Genomic DNA, 24,947 nt, shown 5'->3' with positions numbered 1-24,947 from the left:
TTTAACCACTAAGGAATTTATTTTCCACCCCCAGACAAAAGATCTACAAGCTCATTGTGCCATACTGAGCTTGTAGATCGTCTATTTCACTAAATACAGGTATGACTTGAGATTTTGACTTGTCTCTTTGTTGGGCACAAAGTGAAAAGCTCTGCTCTGGAATAGACTGCAATGTGTGGTACAGTATACTGTCTATGCTGTACCACATGCATTCATAGTACACTGGTTCTCAACACCAGGGGTCCAATATATGAACCCTTACCAGAGTTTATGAATAAAAGTGTAGATTTGGGGACCAGCGACTGATGACAAATTGTATAACTATGTTTTTTGGAATGAAAAGGGTTTAGAATCTGGTATAGTGAACTCTCACTCCTGAGGATGCAGGTGGAATTTGTGGATGTAGCAGCATTAAATTAAAACTGACAACCCTTGAAAGACCTTTTAAAACTGACCTTTGCATCATGACTTGAAGTTAACGGTATTTGCCTTTAGTTGATTTAAATCTGAAGTTGCAGTGGAATTCAGATTAGCCACTAGGGGGAGCCTCTCGCCCAATCTAGGTTTTTGCACCCACAATAATATTGGTCCAATCATGTCACAGGGGCTTTTCTGTTGACCAATCGCAGCAGTAGCTGCCGTGTGTGTACGGAAGTAAAGTGAACTGGTAAAATGGTCCTCTTTGGTGAAACTCCCCAACTGGCACTTGATATACATTTATAAATGGACCAAATGCCCACAGGGTAGGAACTTTCCTCGTTACTACAACCGATCATTACCGTGTAATCGTGTATGCATGTATTTATATACATATATAAAATCATATACAGTATTAATCACTACAGTACTACGTTTGTTTAAATTGTGTCCTAGCGTAACACTTTAAAGTGTGTGGGGCTCTGGTCCATTGCGTTGGTGATTTTTTTGATGAATTGAACAAGGTGGACCCTCTTGTAAGCAAGTGTAATGCTTTATTGGGTCGTCCACTCACAGTTAACAGTCTTTTTATTGACTCGTTGTGCTTGAATTGTACTGTAATTCTGCAAACTGTTAATACATATTTCAATCAATCAATTGGACATTTATTTTTTTACGTTTTCCATTTAGGTTTAAACACGAATGCAGGAATCTCTCTTTGCACTGTATTGTATGAACTCTCTCAGTCACAGTCACACAGCAATGACAGAATGCTAGCCTTGGCTCAAGACTATATCCGAGTCTGACTAATACTTTGATTGATTGAAAAATGTATTAACAGTTTGCAGAATTACAGTACATTTCAAGCACAAACTCAATACAAAGGCTGTTAACTGTGAGTGGACGACCCAATTAAGCATTACACTTGTTTCCAATAGGGTCCACAATGTTCAATTCATCAAAAACATTTAGAGACGTACAAATAGACACTTCTATATAGACAAAGGACAGAACAGGAATTCATCATAAAGGAGGTAAAAAGGGAAAAGAAACGTATACAGTGAGGGGAAAAAAGGGGTGGGGGGGATTCACGTTCAGCTCCGTTCATTTGTTTGTTTTCCTTGGAGGAGCTGCGTTGGGTCACCAAGTCGGCTCCGTGGCCGTACCTTGAGTTGGCTGTGTGGCCGTGACCAATAATTTCGTATTTCTCTATGCAAATGTCAAAAGACATAGTCTTGAATTGATCCAAGGCTATGCAAGCACCCCTTCCTTGTAAATTATCTTCTGACGGTCCTGGGCTCCTGGCAAATGTAGGGCAAGTTAATTAGCTAAATGTTTTTCACTCACAGAGAGCAAACTGGAAAGGTTTTATCACCGTCCAATCACAGATCAGCTGGGTAGCTCTGGTCCATAGCCCTAATGGTTCTATGATTCTGCCCTGCAGATCAGGGGTGCAGCAGTTAAGAGAACTAATCGATTTAATGTATCATAAAAGTAATTGATATCAACAATTTAATAAAACAGTCCCTATTTTGGGCATGTCATAGGTGAGAAGTCTCAAGAAACGTTACAATTCTTAAAAAATAGTGACAATATCAGATCAACAAGCCGATAACACTGCTATGCAACTCGTTGTGAGCTTGTAGATCTGCCATTTCCATTATTTTTTGCACATGTGCATAAAATTATGCTTAAGGGTGGAAAACTACTCTAGTTAAACTTGTTGTTCCCTCTCTCCATTAAGGTATTCATAGGTGAGGGAAAAAAACACAAACTTCCCAGTTCCTGTATGTATAATATAATTGTATATCCTCCTAAATTCCAACACTTAGAAAGGCGATGGACTTCACTGAGTGTTACGGGGACACCGTGTCCAGCGTCGCGGCAGCAGCTCGCTCCGGGTGCAGAGAGCGTGTTCGGAAGCTGATCCGCAAAGGCCTCAGCGTAGACAGCAGAGACAACCGTGGCTGGAACGCCCTGCACGAGGCAGCAGCCGCTGGCCACAAGGAGTGCGTGCAAGAGATCCTGTCTGCTGCTGGTAAGCAAGGATTGTATACGGCAAACAGTTATGTTCATACATACTTGGGGGGGGGGGGGGGGGGGGGTGTCTCCTCTCAAACAAGTGCTTGTTTGAGAGGAGACGCAACCAACAATAAACACAACACGCAACATTCTGTCTTCTGGTCTGTGGAATGTAAAATAAGAGCACTGCAGTTGAACCACCATATCCCACTTTACCCCTGTGCCACGTACGACACGAGTACCCTATGTCCCCTTTTCCACCGGGGTGGAACTGGTTCAAGTATTTTTTCCCGCCTAATATTAAACCAGTTCAGAGTGTTTCCACTGAAAATGAATTGGTTCAGAAGTTCAGAACCCTAAAAGTTGGTTCAGAACTGGAACCAAAAAATGGCCGCCGGTTCCATTAAAACGCCACGGTTCCAAGAATCTAGAAGGGAACCAGTTCTATTATTATCTTATTTTGGTGGAAAAGGGGCCTTTGATTATCAATAGGGGGTCTCAAATACTTCCGTACATTATTGCTCATGGCTCATGTTCGTCGTATGGCACAGTATTAGGTATCAGTGGCTAAAGACGCCCTTTTCTCTTCCTGCTTTTCTTTTCTCCTCTGAATTGCTAAGCAGCAGCAGGCTCATCGCACGGCCATCGCGGCTACGTGAACTCTTTGACTCACGAGGGAGAGTCTGCACTGTACCTGGCGGCACGGCAAGGGAACCTGCCGGTGGTACGAACCCTTCTGAAAGCACACGGCAACATTAACCAGCCAACCAACGATCTGTCCTGTCCTCTTTTTGCAGGTACTGTATGTAACGAACGCATTCATTCATTACTATTGTCATTGTGGTACTTAAATCTGTATATTATGTGTTATTTATCCGTTTTGTTCCTATATACTGTAGCTGTGGATGCTGGGCATAAAGGGATTGTGGAACTGCTAGTCCGTAAAGGTGCAGAAGTCAACGGCACACATACTGCCTCCTGCTGGTCCTGCCTTCACCAAGCTGTTTATAAGGTAATATTTTAACACACACACACCCCCCCCCCACACACACACACACAGACACACACACACACACAGATGTACAGTTTACATTTTATACCATGAATCATGTCACACTTTTATTATTTTCTTTCCCAAGGGTCACAGTGACATTTTACGCACACTGGTTGGTGTGTGTCACCTGGAGGCACTCGATGACCACAAGATCACTCCTGTGTTTTTAGCCTCGCAGTACGGACAGCAGCAGTGCCTGGAGATTCTTATTGATGCAGGTCAACCAATTTCCCTTACTGTGTTTTTGTGACGATCATCATCATCATCATTATTACTAGACATGGTCCGCCCGCCGGCTGGTCCTCTCTTCTTTATTTAAAAATATTCTTGGGGGGCTTTTCTGCCTTTAAAGGGATACTTCGCCCCTTTTGCAACCAGATCTTATTTTAATGATAAGACACACACACACACACACACACACACACACACACACACACACACACACACACACACACACACACACACACACACACACACACACACACACACACACTCTATCTATTTCTATAATATAAATGGATTCCCCACGTATCAGTGCAACCACACTTGCAATTCCCCAGAATTGCACCTTTCTAGTTCATTACTGTTGTTATTAGGTGTTCACGTGTGTTTTCCACTGTACTGTAGGTGCCAACGTGAATGCCCAGGTCGAGGACTTGGCCACGCCGCTGTTTATTGCAGCTCAAGAGGGTTATGAAGGATGCGTGGAGCTTCTTTTAGAGCGCGGCGCTGATCCTAACCTCCCATGCAGCTCTGACTGGCCCCAGCTCCCCATTCACGCTGCCGCTCAGTTGGGCCACATCAGGTACCTACTGTAGTACTGATCCATAAGATGTTTCTCTGTGATAGTATAACTGTATATACACAGTACACTGCAGGCTGCATGTCATTATAAAACGTGTTGTGAGATTGTAGATTGGCAATATTCGCTATTCAAACTGGTGAAAATTTCAATTGATTTCATAGAAATCACACCCGTGTGAAATGAGGGGCGCTCTTATCATCGTACATCATCATACATCATCTCATCTCATCTCATAGAGCCGGCCAGCAACTCTACATCTGACCTCGAACCTTAGATCTCCATATATGGAGCCTACCTGAACTGACATTCCAGATCCTCCCCACCCGTCCTTTCTCTTCGATGTCTCCCTTTTGACTGATACCGGTCCATTCAAACTCTGACTATGTCCATTCAAACGCCCCAAGGTTATTAGCGCAGCTGTGCCCGGCAGCTGGCGAAAACAGTTCTCAAAATGAAGGCCCGGCCCCACCTGGGTCTTAACTGGGCTGGCCCGAGGCCCCACCTGGCCTTACTAATTAGCACACATTTTACACCCGAAAAACGTCCCGGCCCGTGAAAGCGTCCTGTGTCGGTCTTGCGCTTGTATCACGGTGTGGGTACCAGATCTATCCTGCACGTACGTGCAATGTCAAAATGAATTGGAATAAAAAACAAATGATGTAGCCTATATGATCGGGTCTGGATCGCATCTTGGTGAACTCTTGCAGTGTGTGATGCCTAGTCGGCGACCAATCGTTTAGTGTGAAAGCCACAAAGATATAATGACAGTCAATTTCAAAAATCACACATGAAGTGAGGGGCGCTAATATATTAAAGTCTAACTCATGTTGATTAGGTGATGTAATAGTGATGTAAAACAAACGGTGCCAACACAAACATTAAACACCATTAACAATAAAGAGACAATATGACGTAATGAGGCACATTATGACCAGTGTTGGGCATCGTTACTTTAGAAAGTAACGTCGTTAGGTTACTGGATTACTGCCCATAAAAATAATCCCTTACCGTTACAAATTACCTTCTGAGAAAAGTAAAAGGTTAGATTATTTTCCGTTACCTGACAATTAAAACCCATTTTGTAATGCTTGCGCAAGTTGGTTACATTGTATTAGGCTACTGCCTACCGTCATTGCGCCGCATTATCACGGCCCGGTTAAAAACGAGAATGATACACACCATGAACTGACCATAGACAATATCCCCTTTACAGCTCTCTCTTTATTAATGAATATAATTTGCCACAATCACCAGCCTATACACGTAGGACTGGACAGAAAGAGAGTGCAGAGAGTACACTACAATATGCCATACCTGTTGCGCTGCGCTCTGATGCCCTCTCCACGCCGCACGCCGTGGCGCATGAACAACAACAACAACTTTGATTGATTGATTGAAAATTGTATTAACAGTTTGCAGAATTACAGTACATTTCAAGCACAAACTCAATACAAAGGCTGTTAACTGTGAGTGGACGACCCAATTAAGCATTACACTTGTTTACAACAGGGTCCACCATGTTCAATTCATCAAAACTTCTTCAAAAATTTAGAGACGTACAAATAGACACTTCTATATAGACAAAGAACAGAACAGGAATTCATCATAATGGAGGTAAAAAGGGAAAAGAAACATATACAGTGAGGGGAAAAGGGGGGGGGCGGTGGGGGGGGATTCAGATTTTACGGGGGCCAGTTTCGAATTGCAGCCATCCGTAGGTGCCCTTTGAGAGCGGTTTTGAAGGAGTCAAGGGATTCGCATGTCTTGGTAGGGCGTTCCACATTTTTGTGGCATAGGAATTTAGTCCCTTGTTTGTGCCGAATCTGGGTTGTACATGGTTCGTTGCACTCCCTCTGGTGTTGTGGGTGTGGACTTCGTTAACATTCGTTAACTCCACGTGGACCCACGGCGACCCACGTATGAATTAGATAGTTTATAAGCAATGGCACGGCGGCCATCCTTGCAGGCAGTGACAGTAACAGAATGAGAATCCTGTAGGCAGTAACCTGTTCATTTTGGGGGGGCAACAACAACAGCCTGTTGTTGATGATGAATGATACTATGAAACTTAACAATTCATTAACTAGTACTCACCTAATGACGCCGCCACGGAGGATATACCATGTTAAACGTAATTCCAAAGTGCTTAGCCTACATTGTTTAAGTCATAGACGCATGCGGTTTTCATGAACTTTGGCTAAAAGCATGTTGTTGTTGTCTCCACCAGGCCGAAGGCATGGGGAGAGAGTATGTTTTGCACTCCGTCCGTGTGTGTGTCCGTCCGTGTGTGTGTGTGTGTGTCCGTCCGTCCTTCCGTCCGTCTGTTACCAGCTAATCTCCGGCACCGTTAACCCGGTCGATGCCAAACTTTGCACACACACTCCCTGGATGCCAACAATGAACCTCTGCCCCACATTTTCCAGAACGGCCTGTTATAGCGCCACCATGAGGCAGCTTTTCACATGTTTTACCTAAAACTGCACCGATCTGCGTGAAATGTTGCATGCACACTCCCTAGAGGCCAAGGACAAACCTTTGACCTGCATTTTCCGCATCTGCCTTTTATAGCGCCACCAGGAGGCCGACTTTTGTAAAACACATTTTTTGATATTACTCCTCCAGATTCTGTCCAAAAATCTCACAAATCGTTACACAGTATCTCTATGGTCATGTGCGCAAGTCGGATCTGTCCAATATTTCATATTCCATCCTAATTGGCTATAATTGGCTTTCACAGTTTGCAAGATTGCCCCGTTTTGAACAAAAGCCTCAAATCAGGAACGCAGCGTGCAATTTACGTGAAATCTTTCACACATTTTCTTACTAGGCTGAGGAATATATCCCACCCTTTTCACATTGGCCTGTTATAGCGCCACCAACAGGTTGATTTTTGCAAAACACATTTTTGGAACAAAATGCCTCAAATCATCCAATTGCCATCAAAGGCGTATGAAGAAATGGCACCCTTTTCACATTGGCCTATTATAGCACCACCAGGAGGCCACAACCTGACCTGCCCTGGTGGAGACCTGTGCCCTGAGGGGCACTTTTTCTAGTTATTATTATTCCACTACCACCCGGCACTTCCAGTCGACTAGACTGTCATGGCAGCTGGCTACAACCGAAACAACTTCCTCTTCCTCTTCAAAATAAAAGCTACGTGTAACAATACTTTTATTTCTTAAGTGAACTACAGGATGTAGTAGACGCAGGATGTATAGTACATGGTATAGTGGGCATGGAAGGATAACTCACACAGAAGGCAGGAGAAATAGACTCCGCGGGCAGTCGGGGCTTTATTATTTTTTAAATCTTGCCAACAAAATGAACAGGGACACATTATAGTAACGGGATTACTTTTTTGGAAATGTAACTAGGTAACTAACTACTAAATTGCAAAACTAAGTAGTTACTTTATTCCGTTACCAATAAAAGTAGTCCGTTACATAACGCCGTTATTAATAGCGCCGTTACACCCAACACTGATTATGACATACATTTTCCCTTCATTGTCAATGGCGTTTACAAAACAAACATTGAACTAAAGACAAACATTAGTGCCCCTCAAAAAATACTTACTGAGAAATGTTTCTCACTTCTGTGCTTCCAGCATCCTCAAGAGGCTGATAGCTGTGACGGACCGTGCGTGCGACCGCGGCGAGGCCATGGTGAGTCCTCTGTACGTAGCTGTGGATCAGAAGCGGCGGTGGAGTGTCGCGCTGCTCTTGCAGGAGGGCTACAGTCCAGACGCCCAGGACTGCAGTCTCAAGCTGGGTCATCATTCACCGCTGGCCATGTCTATAGCGTGTGACGACCACCCGTGCAGGTTTGTACACAAACTCATTTAACAAAAACAAAAACAAACAAAAAAACATTGAACATATCAGAGATACAAGCTCAAAGCCCCTCTTTCTGGCTCCCCGAAGTGGACTGGCTCACTAGTAAAATACAGAATAGATTCTAAAATACTGCTCACCACCTATAAGGCCCTGAACAACCTAGCAGCTCTCTGCTACCTCTACGACCTCATACATAACCATGCCCCTGGTGGTGCCAACCACCTGGTGGTCCCCAGGACAAAGCGCTGAACCTGGGGTGTCAGGGCCTTCTCAGTTCTCACTCGCTGGCCTTCCCTATGAAACTCACCCTTCTTCAACCCTTTTAGGACGGGAATCACTTTTGGTGTTTGTTCCTTCAAGACGGGAACCCCTTTTGGGGTTCTTGTTGCTATGTACAGTATAGCAACATAAATGTTTTGTAATTTTTTGTACGTTTTTCAGAAAACTTCGGCCTCAGTCCTACAGTAAATGGATTAAAATCACGTCTTCAGACTTGCCTTCCCCACCTAATCAAATTCCCCTTTTCTAATTTGAACAGTTTTAGTTGTTTTCTCTATTTGTTTTTGCCCTTTTGTCTTACTTTTAAGGACATACTGTGTAACATTTTCAATTGAAAGTTATATTAGATCACTTACAGCACCGTAAGTGGATAAACTATCCACATGCCAGAGTCCTGCAACCTTTGATGGGTGAAAGCGGGTGGAAAAATATACTTCACGGGTACGGGGCTATGGTACGGGGACGAGCGTTATCTGAACTAAACGCGGGCGGGTAACACTTTAATCAGAGCGCACTGCAAGATTGCATCTGGGTGCTTCTCGCATACCCAAGTCAAGGAATCGCCAGTGATGTCACATCACTGCCGATTCCTTATTTCCTTCATAATGGCGTTCTTTCTGCTGCTATGCTACTTCCGTGTTGTAAGTGACATCACGGCCGAAACCTTGCATCCTTATTGTAGCATTTCACGTGTGGTGTTTATCCTGTAGGCTATTTTCGTCACCTTGCACTATTGAAACGCCAGAGGACTCTTAACACCTATGTAAATTTAAAATGCAGTTTTTCTGCTGTATGACATGGCTGAAATATACAACTAAATATCTTCTTTCAGTGAAACGGTGAAGTTGCTTCTGGCCGCAGGAGCCACTTTGACTGAGGCTGTGTGGATGTTTGCCTTGCCCATTAAACCAGAGCTGCTGCCGCTGATACTGCAGCACAGACGTATCCCCAAGATCCAGAATATGAGCCGGAGCCTTTCTTCCATACCGGACCAGCGAAGAGAGTTGAGGCGCACTGAATTGAGGGCACTGCTCTGTGTAGCACTCGACTATGTGAAGTTTGCCTCCTGCTGGCTGCCCGTGCTCCTACAGGCAGACCTGGAGCCGTCTTTACTGCTGCAGCCCATCATGTAAGCTCTTTGCTTTTTCAACGCATAAATGTGACTTAATTCGTACACTGTTACGGTAACACTTTGGTTCATACTCCCTAGCTATCAATCATTTAGCTGGGGACCCCCTGTACTAGCTCCGTCAATTGAGCTTGTGATTATTTTCATAGGCTGGAAAAGGCAGACAGCGAGGTGTTGAACTACCTACTGGCATTCGTGAACTGGTCGACCCTGTCACAAGATCTGAGAAACATTCTGCTTCGGAGACTGGATGAGAAGACCTGGACACCACTGGCCTGTTTTGGTAAGGCCACGCATGATCAAGTCAGAAATTAGGACAGAATTAGAATTAGAATTATTAAAACCACGGACAGTGCCGTAGAATCAGAGTAAATAAGGAAGATTGTCTGCCATAATAGTACAGTATGTACACTGTGTAATTTTATAGAGGTATGGTATCTAAAGAGCACAAAGTACCTTTCTGAACGTACCAAGTATCGTGAGACTTTCCACCGCTTCCTGTCTGGCAGCCAAATCTCGTGATACCCCCGAGACAGAAACGATACCTATACCACTGTTTATGATGCTCAATAAAATGATGTACTGTGTCTTCTTTTGTATTCCTGAACCGATTTATAGGACAACGGTCTCAACTGCCATATATTCATTGAACTTCCGGTATGAGAAATCTTTTCCAACGACAACAAAATATTCTTTAGTTTTGAGTCTGAGAGGCTAAATCTCATCAAATGTTGTTCCGTGGCTCAATAAAGCAATAAGCCACAAGAGGTCTCAGATTACCTTGTATTTTATAATGGCTGAGAGGCGTAGAAAGTAGTTACACTTTACGGCCACCAGATAGAGCTACTTCCTTGTTTACTCAGCCATTCCAGTCAGGCTTTGTTTGTTAGTTGTCAACTTTTGCCAAACGAAGTTACATTGACAAACAACATTTATGTGGTGGCAGATTTAGCTGATATGTATGTGAACATCATGTCACAAACTCTAGCATGGCTACTTGGCTACATTACGAGGGTGGTCAGCTGTTCACAGGGGAATAGGATTGCTGTCTTTACAAGCCCGCCTGGAGAGACTCATTCACAGTCCTTAGAGCACGGGTGGTGCTTAGAAGTGTTTTTGACCAATGACAAAGCTTCTAGGAACATCTTTGAATGCAGATTGTGGCGCCTAGATGTGTCACAGAGACTCATTTTTTTGGGGGAGCGTTTTACTCATTGATGGCTGTCTAAATACCAAAAAAAGGTCATTCAAAATTTGACATTATTGCTTATAGCAGCTTTAAGGTGTAGATTATTTAGTGACATTTAGTACGTGGTCTAATCATAAACCAGCCAATTAGATTCAAGTAATGGGACTATCCGTTTTAGAAATGGCGAATAAATAATGGGTTTTGAAATTAAACAGGTTTATACCCCTGGTATAAAGGGTTGGATTCGGGGTAAGGCCTTGCGACATACTAGCGTCATGTCCAGGGCAGGTACAGGTACATCCATCTTCCTCATGCTACAGAAACAGAAGATAGGCTCCCGACCCAAGGTTGGATTGAATGGACATGTGGTGCAGAAACAAAGCAGCATTAATGGATTCCACAGTGTCTTCTGAACAATGGAATTTTAACAATCCATCTCTGTTCTCTCTCTCTCTCCCCTTTCCTCTCTAGACTGTGTACCGTCTCTCTTCCACCTCTGCAGGCTGAAGATCAGAGATGTGTTGGGGGGGAATCCGACGCTCATCCAGCAGCTTCCAGTGCCCACCCGACTACATGGCTACCTCCACTTCTCAGACGTCCCACCACCCCCGCCTTTGCCAGATCAAAGGCACACCGATATCGTACACATACACATTCACAGACATGTTCTATAAAGACACTTGTGTAATTATGCCCCTCTTTTGTATCCATGCAATATGAACATTATGTACATTATTTTCAAGTGCTGATTACTGTTTTTGCTTTCCTTTGAGTTGAGAACATCTGTTCCCTTGTTTCCTGCTCAAAACGCCAAACAAAAAAGATTGTTGGTTTGTTTGTTTACTATAGAGGGTATGTGCATGCATTCAGTGAGTGGCAATACAAGTGGCACAATGAACATTGTTTAATGTAATTTAGTATCAGCTAGGACCTTTCTGTTTGAATGTATGGGCTGTCAAGGCCACGAAGTAGTTTATTCAGTAGGTGTTTTTTCAAACGGTGGTTCGGCTCAAATGCAGAATTAATAAATAATGGACCTTGATGTGAAAAAGGTTGAAAACCACTGTGCTAGAGATGTTGTTGATGTGCATAATCGTGACTCGACTGATAAATTGTTCTGATCGCTGCTGTGTTTTTGTCGTCATTCATGCCACACAGTTTCAGAACGGCAGACGACAAGGTTCTGAACTACCTGCTGGAGATGGTGAACTGGTCGACGCTGTCGCCGGCCCTGACTGAAGTTCTGCAGCAGCGTCTGAGAAGCAAGACCTGGATACCTGCTTGTCCCGTCGGTGTGTACAACACATTCACTTATGTGCTGTATGCCATTTAGTACATTGTTGCTCCATATTTAAAAGTTTTATGTTTTGTCGTAAATGAATGCCCTGTTTCATCGTGATGCACAAAGGTTGTGATAAAATGACAATGTACAACGCAATGCGTTAGGACCACTTTTCCAAGAGCATTGCATAATGTTGTGAGCTCTTCAGAATACGACGTGATGGACAAACACACATTGATTAACTTTTGTTACTTAAAATGTGCACAACCGTTACAAGGATAGGGATTGCTTGGGATTTCCTACAGTAAGTGGTAATCACCACAGGGTGTCAGTAACTCATCCGGGTTTAGTGTTCTAGGGTTAAGATTTTGGGGGGCTTTTGCCTTTATTGATAGATCACAGTAGACTGAGAGGTAATGGGGAGAGTGAAGGGGACTGACACGCCGTCAGGCTGGGTGCCATAGTTTACTTTTCTTTGTGTATGTGTTTCTGGAAAAATTAATAACTGTGTGTGTGTGTGTGTGTGTGTGTGTGTGTGTGTGTGTGTGTGTGTGTGTGTGTGTGTGTGTGTGTGTGTGTGTGTGTGTGTGTGTGTGTGTGTGTGTGTGTGTGTGTGTGTGTGTGTGTGTGTGTGTGTGTGTGTGTGTGTGTGTGTGTGTGTGTGTGTGTGTGTGGGGGGTAGATGGTTTCCCCTCTCTGCTTCACCTGTGCAGGCTGAAGATCAGGGACATACTGGGAAGTGACGTCCTTATGAGAACCAATGCCGTTGAGCGGCTACCGGTTCCAACTCTGCTCCATAACTTCCTCACATTTTCCGACATCTCACCACCGTGATCTTGATCTCAGGTCTACTGTTTATGGCACATTTTCATTTATTTAAAAAAAAAACCTGATTATTCATCATCTTAAATTGTATAGTGTTTACTTTCATTTCCAAATTTGTCTGCTATTATTGTTTTCATCACTTCCAATTGCAGTGGTGGATAAAGTACTATATTTTTTACTTAATTAAAAGTATCAATACCACAATGTAGAAATACTCTGTTACAAGTAAAAGTCCAAAATTCAAAATTTACTTCAGTAAAAGTACAAAAGCATTTGTATCAAAATGCAAAAAGTACTAATTATACAGAATGTCCCATTTCAAAGTTTTTAATTGTATAAAATGACACATTGTGTCGTAGATCGGCTATTTTCGAATGGCTAATGTTTTGTAATATTAATCAAAATCTGTAAAGTAACAAGTAACTAAAGTTTTCAAAAGTATCCAAAATTGGAAATACTCAAGTAAAGTAAATAATACCTCAAAGTTGTACTCAAGTACAGTACTTAAGTAAATGTACTTAGTTACTTTATAACCACTGTCCAATTGCATGTGTTTATTCTGTATGAGTGGGTAGGATTGGTACCACCCCATATTGAAAATGTGTTTCTATTGGTGTGAAGGAGGCAGAAATTTGAATATTGGGATTTGGCTCCTGAATTAGCCCTTCGCTAAAACCCCACCCCAAAAAGGGCCAAATAGTTTAGCAACTTTCGTCACCTCATAGATGTCATTGTTATTTTTCATGGCTGTGTTGTTGAACACATACACAGCTTAACGTCGGGAAAGGTACACGTCTGAGCCACCCAGGTGATGGCAATAATACCAATGACCGTACTCTTACCGTGCAACATGAAAACTCCCGTCGGACGGGCATTAAAGTTGATTGTTGGATACTGTTTCTGCCTCTGTCATTTCCTCGTATTTCTAGCTTATTGAAATAATGTCATGCACATTTGCCCATGAGTGCTTAGCCTACTGCAGGCCTGGTTGACTAGATTTAGAAGACATTATGAAGGTTTTGTTACTGAAATGATCCATTATATTTATATGGAGAAATCCCATCATTTAACATGCATCTCAATGGGGGAGAAGGACAGCTTGCCCTAGCTGTCTCCTCGCTGCTAACGTGACAAGGACAGTTTGGGGAGGCTCTTAGCGAAGGGCTAATTGTTTCTGACCAGAATGTCCTACCCACCACCAACAGCGGTTTCAACCAGTGTGAAATGAAAAACGGGAATTGTTTTTATTCTTTTTAAGCTGTAGTATATACATGATTAACGATATCTGACATTATGAAAATCACATTCTGATAATTCTATTCTATTCTAGTCCGGCAGCCGGGGGTGTGGAGTGTGAAATTTGGTATATAGTTTTTTTTATTGGCCTAAAATATTGTCAATATACATACATGAATCCACTTGCTGACCGGCGGTATTTATTTTATAGGGGTTTATATGTGACTGACCATACCATTAACAATCTATATAAGGGAACATTTTAAAAATGTCATTATGCTTTAAGTAGCATCAGCATGTGACGTGTCAAACTAGGGGCTTTTCATGATTCTGAATCCATTCCAAGCATTAGTTTTGCACAAAAAACACTCATTGGGTTCAAAACGGCCATAGCCGTCATCACAAATGTGATGAGGTCAGCACATTTTGGGCAAGTGGTCCATCATCACAAATGTGATGAGGTCAGCACATTTTGGGCAAGTGGTCCAGAGTGACTTACAGCAAGCAAGAACAACACATGGTAATACTGTAATACATCAAATACATAGAAATAGTCATCAAGAATCATACCTAAGCTAAGAAGTTAAGAACCTAACAGTGAAACTATGAGTAGGCCTATATACTATAGTGATATGTCTACATAAAATGCTATCTAAGTTACATAAGTTGAGCCTTTGCATAATTTACACACCATTACTTAACTATTTACATTTCATATTTCAATTGATTTTTGATTGATTGAAGAATTTATTAACAGTTTGCAGAATTACAGTACATTTCAAGCACAAACTCAATACAAAGGCTGTTAACTGTGAGTGGACGACCCAATTAAGCATTACACTTGTTTCCAACAGGGTCCACCATGTTCAAATCATCAAAACATTTAGAGACGTACAAATAGACACTTCTATAGACAGAACAGGAATTCATCAAAAAAGAATTCATCAAAAAGGAGGTAAAAAGGGAAAAGAAAAATATACAGTGAGGGGAAAAAAAGGGGGGGGCGGGGGGGGGGGATTCACGTTCAGCTCCGTTAAATTGTTTGTTTTCCTTGGAGGAGCTGCGTTGGGTCCCCAAGTCGGCTCCGTGGCCGTACCTTGAGTTGGCTGTGTGGCCGTGACCATCTCTTGTGATGTCCTTGCGTTGGGTCCCCAAGTTGGCTCAGTGGCCATACCTTGAGTTGGCTGTGTGGCCGCGACCGTCTCTTGTGTTGTCATTGCGTTCGTGTTTGAGGGATTCCGATTTTACAGGGGCCAGTTTCGAATTGCAGCCGTCCGTAGGTGCCCTTTGAGAGCGGTTTTGAAAGAGTCAAGGGATTCGCATGTCTTAATGACAGTTGGTAGGGCGTTCCACATTTTAGTGGCATAGGAGCGAAAAGAATTTAGTCCCTTGTTTGTGCCGAATCTGGGTTGTACATGGTTCGTTGCACTCCCTCTGGTGTTGTGGGTGTGGACTTCGTTAACATTAAGGAAGTATCTAGACAGGTACATGGGTATCTTGGTGGTGTATCGAATCTTGTGGACCAGACCCATTGCAAGATGCTGTACTCTGTCGTCGACCCTAAGCCATTCCAGCCTGTCGAAGTGGGCAGGGGTGAGGTGGGTTCGGGGGGCTAGATCAAGTAGGAGCCTGACCAGTTTGTTTTGGGAAGTCTGGAGCCTGGTTTTAAGGGCCTTTGAGGTGCTGTGGTACCAGGAGGTGCATGCATAGTCAAAGAAACCCTGTACAAGGGCTCCTGTTAAGGTCTTCAAGGTGTTTTTGTTGACCAGTGAGGAGATCCTGTAGAGGAATCTTGTTCTATGGTTGACTTTTTTGATTACGTTGGTGGCCATTTTATCACCGGAAAGATTAGCCTCCAGGATGGAACCTAGGTAGGTAATTTCATCTTTACGTGTGATAACATTGTCACCCACTCTAACCGAGAAGCCATTTGCCTTGCTGAGATTACTAATAGAGCCAAAGAGAATGGATTCAGTTTTTCCCAGGTGTAAAGATAGTTTGTTATCAGCGAGCCAGGTGCAGATTCTACCGAGTTCAGAGCTGAGGGCATTTTCAACCTGCAGTTTGTCCCTGTCCGAGACCAGCAGTGCTGAGTCATCTGCGAACAGGAACAAGTTGCAGTCACAGGCTGAAGTCATGTCGTTTACATATATTAGGAACAGTAGAGGCCCTAGTATGCTTCCTTGTGGAACGCCACAGCTCACTGGGAGGGGGGGGGACAGTGTTCCGTTCACTTCCACCATCTGTTCTCTCCCCTCCAGGTAGGATTGCATCCAGCTCACTGATGTGCTATCGAAACCAATTGCTTTTAGCTTGTTAACCAGTATGGAGTGGTTCACGGTGTCAAAAGCCTTTTGGAGGTCCAGCATGACCATGCCGCAGTATTTGCCAGCGTCCACCTCTTGTTTGATGTGGTCGCTCAAATAGAGGAGGCATGTGTCAGTGGAGTGGGATGTTCTGAAGCCAGATTGGAACTCGTATAATAATTTATTAGTGGCAAGATACTTTTCAACCTGTTCATAGACTATTTTTTCCATCACTTTCGAGATGGAACTAAGAATAGAAATAGGGCGGTAGTTGCCGGGGTCTAATTTACTCCCTTTCTTGTGCAAGGGGGTTACTTTGGCCAGTTTGAAATCTTGGGGGACCTGTCCCTGTTTGATGGAGAGGTTTACTATGTGGGTGATGATTGGAGCTATAGAGATGGCTGAGTCTCTGAGAAATTTGGAGGGAATGTTGTCATGGCCTGTGGCCTTGTGGGGTTGGAGGGCACTCAGTTTCTTAATTACCTCATCAGTTGTTACCATAACTAGTTTGAAATCGTCTTTACAAACACCTAGGTTTTTGTAGAAGGTTGTAATGTGCTCTACACCAAAGAGCCCAGAGTGGGAGGGCAGTTTGTTAACCAGAGTTGTTGATATGTTTGTAAAGAAGATATTCAAGTAGTTGGCCACATCAAGGTTGTCAGTGATGAGAGTGTTGTCAGATTTGATGTTTATGTTCGAAAATCTGGTTTTTAGTTTCTGACCATAGCTTAGTGTATTGTTTAGTAGCTTCCAGAGCTCATGAGGATTGTTTTTGTTTTCCTCAGCTTTATCATTAATGAAGTTACTTTTAGCTGATTTGGTCATGGCAGTTACACTGTTTCGTAGTTTGATTCGTTGTGTATTTAGGTTGTTCAAACGAGCTTGGCGAACACTGTCGAAGCGCTTGGCTAGCTTTGACTTGCATTTTAGAACCTCAGAGCATTTTTTGTCTCTGGCTTTCATTGCAGCCAGTATGTCCGAATTCATCCATGGTTCCGAGCGGGTTTTGCCCCTGGTGGTTCTCAAAGGAGCCATGTTGTTCAGTACTGATGTAAATTTGGTTTTGAAGCCAAGCCAAGCTTCTTCGACATGTGTGCATTCAAGCTCATCGGACCAATCCAGACTCTCCAATACTTGGTTAAAGACCTCACTAGAGTAGGTTTTGAGGTCCCTTGATATGACTGTTTTGTGGCAGCCGGTCTTAAGTTTTTGTATTTTGCGGGTACAGAATATCATAAAATGATCACTAAGCCCACATACAATAACCCCTTTCTTGGAGATTCTGGATTTGTCCGAGGACAGAATGAGATCAATGACAGTTTGAGTAGAATCACACACTCTAGTGGGTTGGGTAATTAGCTGACTGACACTATGTAGATCACAGAACTTACTGAATGACTTAAACACAGGTGCTTCCTTTCGTTGCATGTCTGTATTGTAGTCGCCAATCAGGATTTTCTCTACACCTTCCTCCTCAGCTAAGCACCCCTCAAGTATATCATAGAACCCATGTTGGTCAGGCGGTCTGTAGACGGTGCCCACTAATACTGATTTAGCTTTTTTGAAAATTAATTCAACCCACACAGTTTCAATTTCATCATGCTGTAAGTCAGTACGAGTAACATATTCAGTGTCTTTGTGAATATACATACACACGCCACCACCATGCCTGTTTCTGTCGTTTCTGATCAAAGAATAGTTCTCTATTTCAACTTCTGGGTCTTTAGTTGACTCATCAAGTTTGGTTTCAGAGAAGCTAATGATGTTCGCCTTACCGCATTGAAACATATGCCTGATTTCAGCCATTTTGGGTCCAAGGCTGTTGACATTCAGGTGAAAGATATGAAGTCCGTTGGCTCTGACTATGGTGCTTATCTCCTCCATGGCGAAATAGGGGAGCGGAGGGCCATTGTTGTCTGTAGAAGCCGCGGGTTGCCGTGGGGGGAGGGTGGGGGGTGCGTGGGGGTCGTCGTGGGGTGGCGGGAGTGGGGGATGGGGTCCCGAGGGCTCTGGTGGGGCCGATTGAGCCATGGTGTCGACCGGAGAAACAGCAGAAATAGCAGGTAAAGTATCACGGTGTCCGTCTCCAGCCTCGTTGTCCCCCTTGGTTGGATGTGGAGACTCTTCACGCCTGTAGATGGTGGTGTTGTCCGTGTCTTTTGCCTCGACTGCCGCCGATGTAAGATCTGCGTTGGGTCCCCAAGACGGCTCCGTGCCCGTACCTTGAGTTGGCTGTGTGGCCGTGACCGTCTCATGCGTTGTCCTTGCGATGGATCCCCAAGGCGGCTCCGTGCCCGTATCTTGAGTTGGCTGTGTGGCCGTGACCGTCTCATGCGTTGTCCTTGCGATGGATCCCCAAGGCGGCTCCGTGCCCGTATCTTGAGTTGGCTGTGTGGCCGCGACCGTCTCCTTTGTTGTCCTTGCGTCCGTGATCATCAGGCAAGTTTGTTTCTTCGCCTGAAGTCTAGTGATTACAGGACCAGGATTGGGTTGGATGTCTCCTGCCATTAACAAGAATATACAACAGAACAGGCGTCTGTCGATCTTGCCAAGTAGGGGTTTGTTTCTTTTGGTCGGATTGCAGGTTAACAGTGCGTGGATTCCAGCCGCGCCGTGTCCGAGATGTTTACTGGTCGATCCATTGTTGTTGTTGCCGAGGAGATAGAACGTGCTGTGTTCTTCGTTGTTTACGCTGGTGTTGTTCTCGTAATCAATTCTCCTCATATCCACGTGATGGTAGAACCAGGGTGAATTGGAGTAGAAATCCATAATCCACAGGAGTATGAAAAGAAAATGAGCGAGAAAATGCGCTTTTTTGTCAACATTCTGTGACTTGGCGCAGGAGCGAGACGAAACACGTCTGTCCATCTCAACGACCGGAAGATGGAGCACCACTTTACAAACACATTAGGCCTATAATTAGAAAATCTACAATATAAAACGGGAACAAACACCCCTCTCCTCTACAGCACTTGGCACCTCCCAATCAACAGGAGGATTGCCAGCACTGGAGAGGAGTCAGGACAGGTGACCCAATTTGAACATGTTTAAAATAATTGCAATGTCCATGCTCAGGAATTCATTAAGATATAGTTGAGACATATGAAACACACCACTCCCCACAGTCACTTTCAAGCTGACCAGTGATAATTAATTAGAAGCAATTGTGTAGATGAATGTGTGTGCATTGTCCACAGTCTATGGCTTTGTCCCGGTTTGGCTCTATAGTCTCGTGTAGCCAGATAACTATTACTATAATATCCGAATGCTATAAGTATAAGCACTTGGAAATTGCGAGAGGCAACAGTCTGGCAACGCGAGACAGGTCTCTATAGGGCACGTGCTGCCCCCCTATGGCTGCCCCGTGACAGTGTTATGGCAGCATTCATAGTGGCTTCTTCAGGACACATCACTTGTCTTAGGTTTAATGTAAATCTCCTAGATGTAAATACGGAAATACTATACCGGTACTCTATTATCAATACACAACAAACAACGGGTGGGCCACATTTACATAATGAATGGGGGATTCGGTTAATATTGTAAATGAGGCCCACATGACAGTAGCTTGATGTGCTAATGTGCTGATGTGCTCTGACGTGATGTCATGTAAACAGTAAACACACCACAAATAATTTCATTGCGCATTAAGGATTGTAATTACGGTAAGATCTGCTCAGTGGCCCGCAGTGGTGGTTCAACAAACGTAACGTATGTCACTTTAATAAAAGTAAATAAACGAGCGTTCGTACCTTTTAAACTTAAATATTTTCTCCTCTAAACGGACGTGTCACTTAATTAAAACAAAAATAACAATTGCAACGCGAAAATAAAAACAACAATTTGTTACGTTACGCGACGATATTGAACTTTTGAACTATGGCATCTTACGTTGACATTCAATCTGACCAATCATCGGCCGGTGTCAGCTCACAGTTGACCAATCAACGACGAGGGGCGGGCCCATTGCTCGAGCAGACCACTGCAGGTATTTAAACCACAGCGCGGACCTTCACCTCTCTGAATGCTTCCAGACCTTGATCGGACCAGTCGCATTCTACTCGCTTCAAGTTCACAGCATCACTAACTGCCTAACAGCAAACCACTAACTAACCAACCAACCAGACCAGCGCTAAACAGGATACTGTACATCGCCAACTAGAGGAACCAGCGTTTTGCAGCAGTATTATTTGTTGCTCTTAACCAGCTTTTCCTCTACAAACGGTGAGTTTATTTTCGAAATGCCCGTGGAGTCGTGCAACGGTAGCTCCGTTTGGAACCTCTATCTACACTGCTAGTACGCTTGAGCTCTGAGCGTAGCAGCCTAGATATTAGCCCCTTTTGGAACCCTACGTTAAAGTTTCTGACATTTTGATGACTTTAAATGTCAGAAACTTTAACGTAGGGTTCCAAAAGGGGCTACCTAGATATGAGGTTCCAAACGGAGCTAGTCCGTTGGGGGTTTAGGGCCACCTGACATTTCAATGCTATGCAGTTTAAAATGCCTATTTATTGATGTGTTTGTAGCGTGGGTTAACGTCTATAGTCTAGAAGCTCAGCTGCAAGGTCGGTCGTCGGTGTGGCTACTCCGTTACCGTGGCTGTCATCGGTACATGATGCAACGTGCACCGTTTATGGAACAGTTGTGTTTTTTTTTTAAAAACCCAACGGTGGTAATGTAATTTAAATAGGCTGTCGGTTGCCGTTGTAAGTTGTAGTGTGTTTAAAGGAGTCAGGCCTACTTGCATTTAAACGTTAACGATCGTGAACGTGTTGACGTTAATGGCTCTGGGCCTCGGTTATGATGTTACTCGTTTGATTCAAACGTGATTCACATTTGAATCAAACTAGTAACAACGGATTACACAGTCGTTCAAATTTCAAATCGGTCACCATCTAGTGTCACTGTTGTGAAAAAAACAATTCTTTGGAACGTTGGGAGATCTGTTTTTTTTTTTTTTTTTTTTTTTTCCCCCCAAATTTTCTCTCAACATGACCTAGCTCTGGTCCATAGCCTTACTGCTTATATCTGCCCTGCAGATAGAAGCAGTAAGGCTATGGACCAGAGCTATACATGACCTAATAAGGTTAGAGTGCATGGGAGCAAATCAACAGTTACAGTAATTATATGCATTATGAATGGAATTTGGCCAAATTAATATTTCAAAAATCACACCGTGTGAAGTGAGGAGCGCTCTTATCATCATATATGGCTACATGTAATCCCGGCCAATCATAAATGTGTCCTCTCTTTCATCAATGTTTGTTACAGCAATGTTTGTATTTACCCAAACACTCAAGATTGTCCATTATCAATGGCATTTAATGTTTGTTGGGACAAAATTTGGGTTACATAAACTAAAAGCTGGACATAGGGGGGCCTATATTATCCCTAAAAAATAAGCAGATCTGCTTATTTTTCTATCTACAAGCTAACAATACGATTGCGAGTTTGTATTTTGGGGCTTAATTGGTAAATAAATATTTTGTAACTAATGTATTGTAATGAGATTTATAAAGTATTTTACTTCCATATTACTACAGTGGCCTACCTCAAAATTGTACTTAATTAGGCTACAGTTAGTAGTAAATGTTTAGTTACTTTCCTCCACCACTGACATAATAAACTGACCTCTCTCTCTCTCTCCTTCACAGGTGTCAGATCTCTGGGAAGCTCTCAGCTCTCACTCTCTCTCTCAGCTCTCTCTCTCTCTCTCTCTCTCAGCACCCCCCCCCCCCCCCCCCTCTCTCTCCCCCCTCTCTCTCTCAGCAGCCCCTCACCACAACAGCAGCATGGAGCGGTGCCACATCAAGTTGATCAACAAGCTGTCTTCAACCTCTGGACGTGCAAGTAAGTTTTTGATCAATAACTAATACATTTTTGTTAGACTTTTAGCTCATTCACCTCACTGGATCTACAAAATATTTTAATCCAATTTGGAATTTAACAATCGCACCCGTGTGAAGTGAGAGGAGCTCTTATAATATTCATACATCTCATTCTGGCCAATCACAATTTGCGTCCTCACTTTTGGCTTCCATGTTTGTGTTTACACAAACACTCAAACCTGTGCATAGGAGGGGCTCCTCAACAAACATTTCAGTTAAGAACGATAACGCTAATGGTAAACTAACGTTGTGTTTTGCATTGCAGGAGCTCGTTTCAGAAGGCAGATCGACGTCCACGTGGACAACCTAAGGAACCGCCCACTGACCGATTACGACATGGAGGCCATCGCAGCGTGTGTCCCTGAGCTCTACCGGCGCGTGGATCAGGAAAGTGACCTTTCCTCTCTCACAGTAGTAGACGAGCAGCTCCTGAGACCTCCAAAGGACTTCACACCTGCTGTTCACCTGAACAGACCCTGCGAGTGTGTCTATGACCGTCTCACTAAGGAGTGGAGGCCGGTGTACCAACGCTATGACCGGCGTACTAAGCGGTGGAGGCCGGCGTTCAGACCCGAGTACCACCGCTGTGGCTGTATGCAGTATGACCCCCCTACTAAGAAGTTTGTGCGGGTGCGCCGGCCTATGCCAACACCAGCGGTGGTGACCACTCAAAACAACATTCTTTTCCAGGAATTCTCCAGGTCCCTGGTGACTCCGCCCCACCCTGACACCCTAACACCCCCCTTCAGGTAGGAATTTGTCCACCATTTATTTGCTACCTTTTTGGAATTTTACACACGAAAGTACACACTTCCATTTATTTATTATATCATGAAGCATCATGCTCTGATGAAGGCTGCATAGCCGAAACGCATATACTGGATTTGGGTTTAGCACTCCACTGAAAACCATTGCTGATGCGCAACCTCTTTTTCCTCATTTACCCCCCTTCAGGTGTTGGAACGCCCGCAGCGGCAACCAGCATGACCTTGTAGAGGTGAACGGTCAGCAGCTGGCCAGAGTCATCTCCGGTGTCTCCGCCACATGGGAACTGGGGGGACGCGTCGTCCCGCGGCAGTGGAGGGTGACCGTCTACAGGACAGATGGACAGATGCAGCTGTCGGTGTTCTGTAGCTTCCCTGAGGAGACAGTACGGAGGTGTCTCGCCTTTAGCGGCGGGCCGACGGAGCGCCTTCCTCTTCAGACCATCGCCAGAGGTCCTCCTCGAAGCATGACTGGTCTAAGACTGTAAGAGCAACAAGCCGTCGTCTACCTCGGACGTGCAAGTAAGTATTATGGCAAGTAAGCTTAATTGGTAAATTAATATTTTGTAACTAATGTATTGTAATGAGATGTATAAAGTATTTTACTTCCATATTACTACAGTGGTCTACCTAAAAATTGTACTTAATTAGGCTACAGTTAGTAGTAAATGTTTAGTTTCCACAGAACAGCAGAATGGAGCGGTGTCACATCAAGTTGATCAACGAGCTGTCTTCAACCTCTGGACGTGCAAGTAAGTTATTGATCAATTACTGTAATACATTTTTTTTGTTAGACTTTTAGCTCATTCACCTCACTGGATCTACAAAATATTTCAATCCAATTTGGAATTTAACAATCACCCGTGTGAAGTTAGAGGAGCTCTTATCATATTCATACATCATCACAATTTTTGTCTTCCATGTTGAGCATAGGAGGGGCTAGCACCCCTCAACAAACATTTCAGTTTAGCATAACGATGATGGTTAACTAACTAACGTGTTTTGCATTGCAGGAGCTCGTTCCAGAAGGCAGATCAACGTCCACGTGGACAACCTGAGGAATCACAGCGTGCGTCCCTGAGCTCTACCGGCGCGTGGATCAGGAAATTGACCTTTCTCCTACGGGTTGTCCCGTGCCAGTGGAGGGTGACCGTCTACAGATGCAGCCGTCTGTGTTCTGTAGCTTCCCTGAGGAGAACGAGCCGTCGTCTACCTCGGACGTGCAAGACTGCAAGTAAGTATTATGGCAAGTAAGTATTATTGATTAATTACTGTAATAAATTTTTTTTTTCTGTTAGACTTTTAGCTCATTCACCTCACTGGATCTACAATATTTCAATCCAATTTGGACCTTGACAATCACACCCGTGTGAAGTGACGTGCTCTTCATTTCAAATTAATTTTTAATTACATTAAACTAAATTCAATTTGATGTTTTGTTTATAGTTCTTCATGAGGACGACCTGTGTGGAACCTGCAGGTTTAGAGGATGCCTGTGATGTCAGTGATTGGATCAGGTTGGCTGATACCAATGCGTGTCCTCGCCTCTGGGGCACACCGCTGCTCCATTGTTACAATATTGATAAGTCATTTAAGGTTAAGGGGTGGTTGACTTTTCTTTTTTCCTATTGGCTGACTACTTTAGAAATTATGAAAAATGCACACACAAATGATGGGGCATCGGTGTGTTAAGTTGGGGAGGGTGATCTATGTTGATGTGAGGGTTGGTTTGGTGCCTTCAGCAGGAAGTGGATCTGGGAGGACTTCATGTTCCTCCACATGTGCTAGCCCTCTCAGAGAAACTTGACACTATCGCACTGTTTTGACTTAACTTTTAACAACGTAATAATGGTGATTATGACAAAACTAACAAAGTGTCTTGTTTGCCTGTATCATTTCTGCAGTATGTTC

At 43.7% G+C, this 24,947-nt stretch overlaps 2 protein-coding genes across 5 annotated transcripts; both read left to right on the top strand.

The window, feature by feature from the left end:
- The first annotated feature begins 622 nt into the window (after positions 1-622).
- Positions 623-13,738, top strand: LOC306915982 (ankyrin repeat and SOCS box protein 3-like). Of its 4 annotated transcripts, none has more exons than XM_079493685.1 (12): positions 623-743; positions 2,250-2,455; positions 3,066-3,236; positions 3,339-3,451; positions 3,579-3,711; positions 4,121-4,298; positions 7,909-8,124; positions 9,249-9,545; positions 9,695-9,828; positions 11,206-11,418; positions 11,893-12,026; positions 12,699-13,738. In XM_079493685.1, the coding sequence occupies exons 1-10, from the start codon at positions 724-726 to the stop codon at positions 11,406-11,408; spliced, it is 1,671 nt and encodes a 556-aa protein (XP_079349811.1). In that variant the 5' UTR covers positions 623-723; the 3' UTR covers positions 11,409-11,418; positions 11,893-12,026; positions 12,699-13,738. The 4 variants fall into 4 exon arrangements, with proteins under 4 accessions (XP_079349811.1, XP_079349810.1, XP_079349809.1 ...); XM_079493684.1 differs by having other exon boundaries at positions 3,063-3,236; XM_079493683.1 differs by having other exon boundaries at positions 3,060-3,236.
- On the top strand, positions 11,882-23,524 carry LOC306915095 (uncharacterized protein; the record flags this gene model as incomplete). Its single annotated transcript, XM_079492340.1, has 4 exons — positions 11,882-12,026; positions 22,154-22,234; positions 22,538-23,021; positions 23,227-23,524. 4 exons carry the CDS (start codon positions 11,882-11,884, stop codon positions 23,522-23,524), a joined length of 1,008 nt encoding a protein of 335 aa, XP_079348466.1.
- Between the last annotated feature and the right edge of the window lie 1,423 nt (positions 23,525-24,947).

Source organism: Electrona antarctica (genome assembly GCF_951216825.1).
Source record: "Electrona antarctica genome assembly, chromosome: 22".
Taxonomy (NCBI): Eukaryota; Metazoa; Chordata; class Actinopteri; order Myctophiformes; family Myctophidae; genus Electrona; species Electrona antarctica.
This window is presented reverse-complemented; position numbering and strand designations above follow the sequence as displayed.

Coding starts and splice junctions, on each gene's coding strand:
- LOC306915982 (XM_079493683.1), top strand. CDS start 724: ATGGACCAAATGCCCACAGG. Junction 744..2,249: donor ATGGACCAAATGCCCACAGG/GTAGGAACTTTC, acceptor TCCAACACTTAG/AAAGGCGATGGACTTCACTG. Junction 9,829..11,205: donor GACACCACTGGCCTGTTTTG/GTAAGGCCACGC, acceptor TTTCCTCTCTAG/ACTGTGTACCGTCTCTCTTC.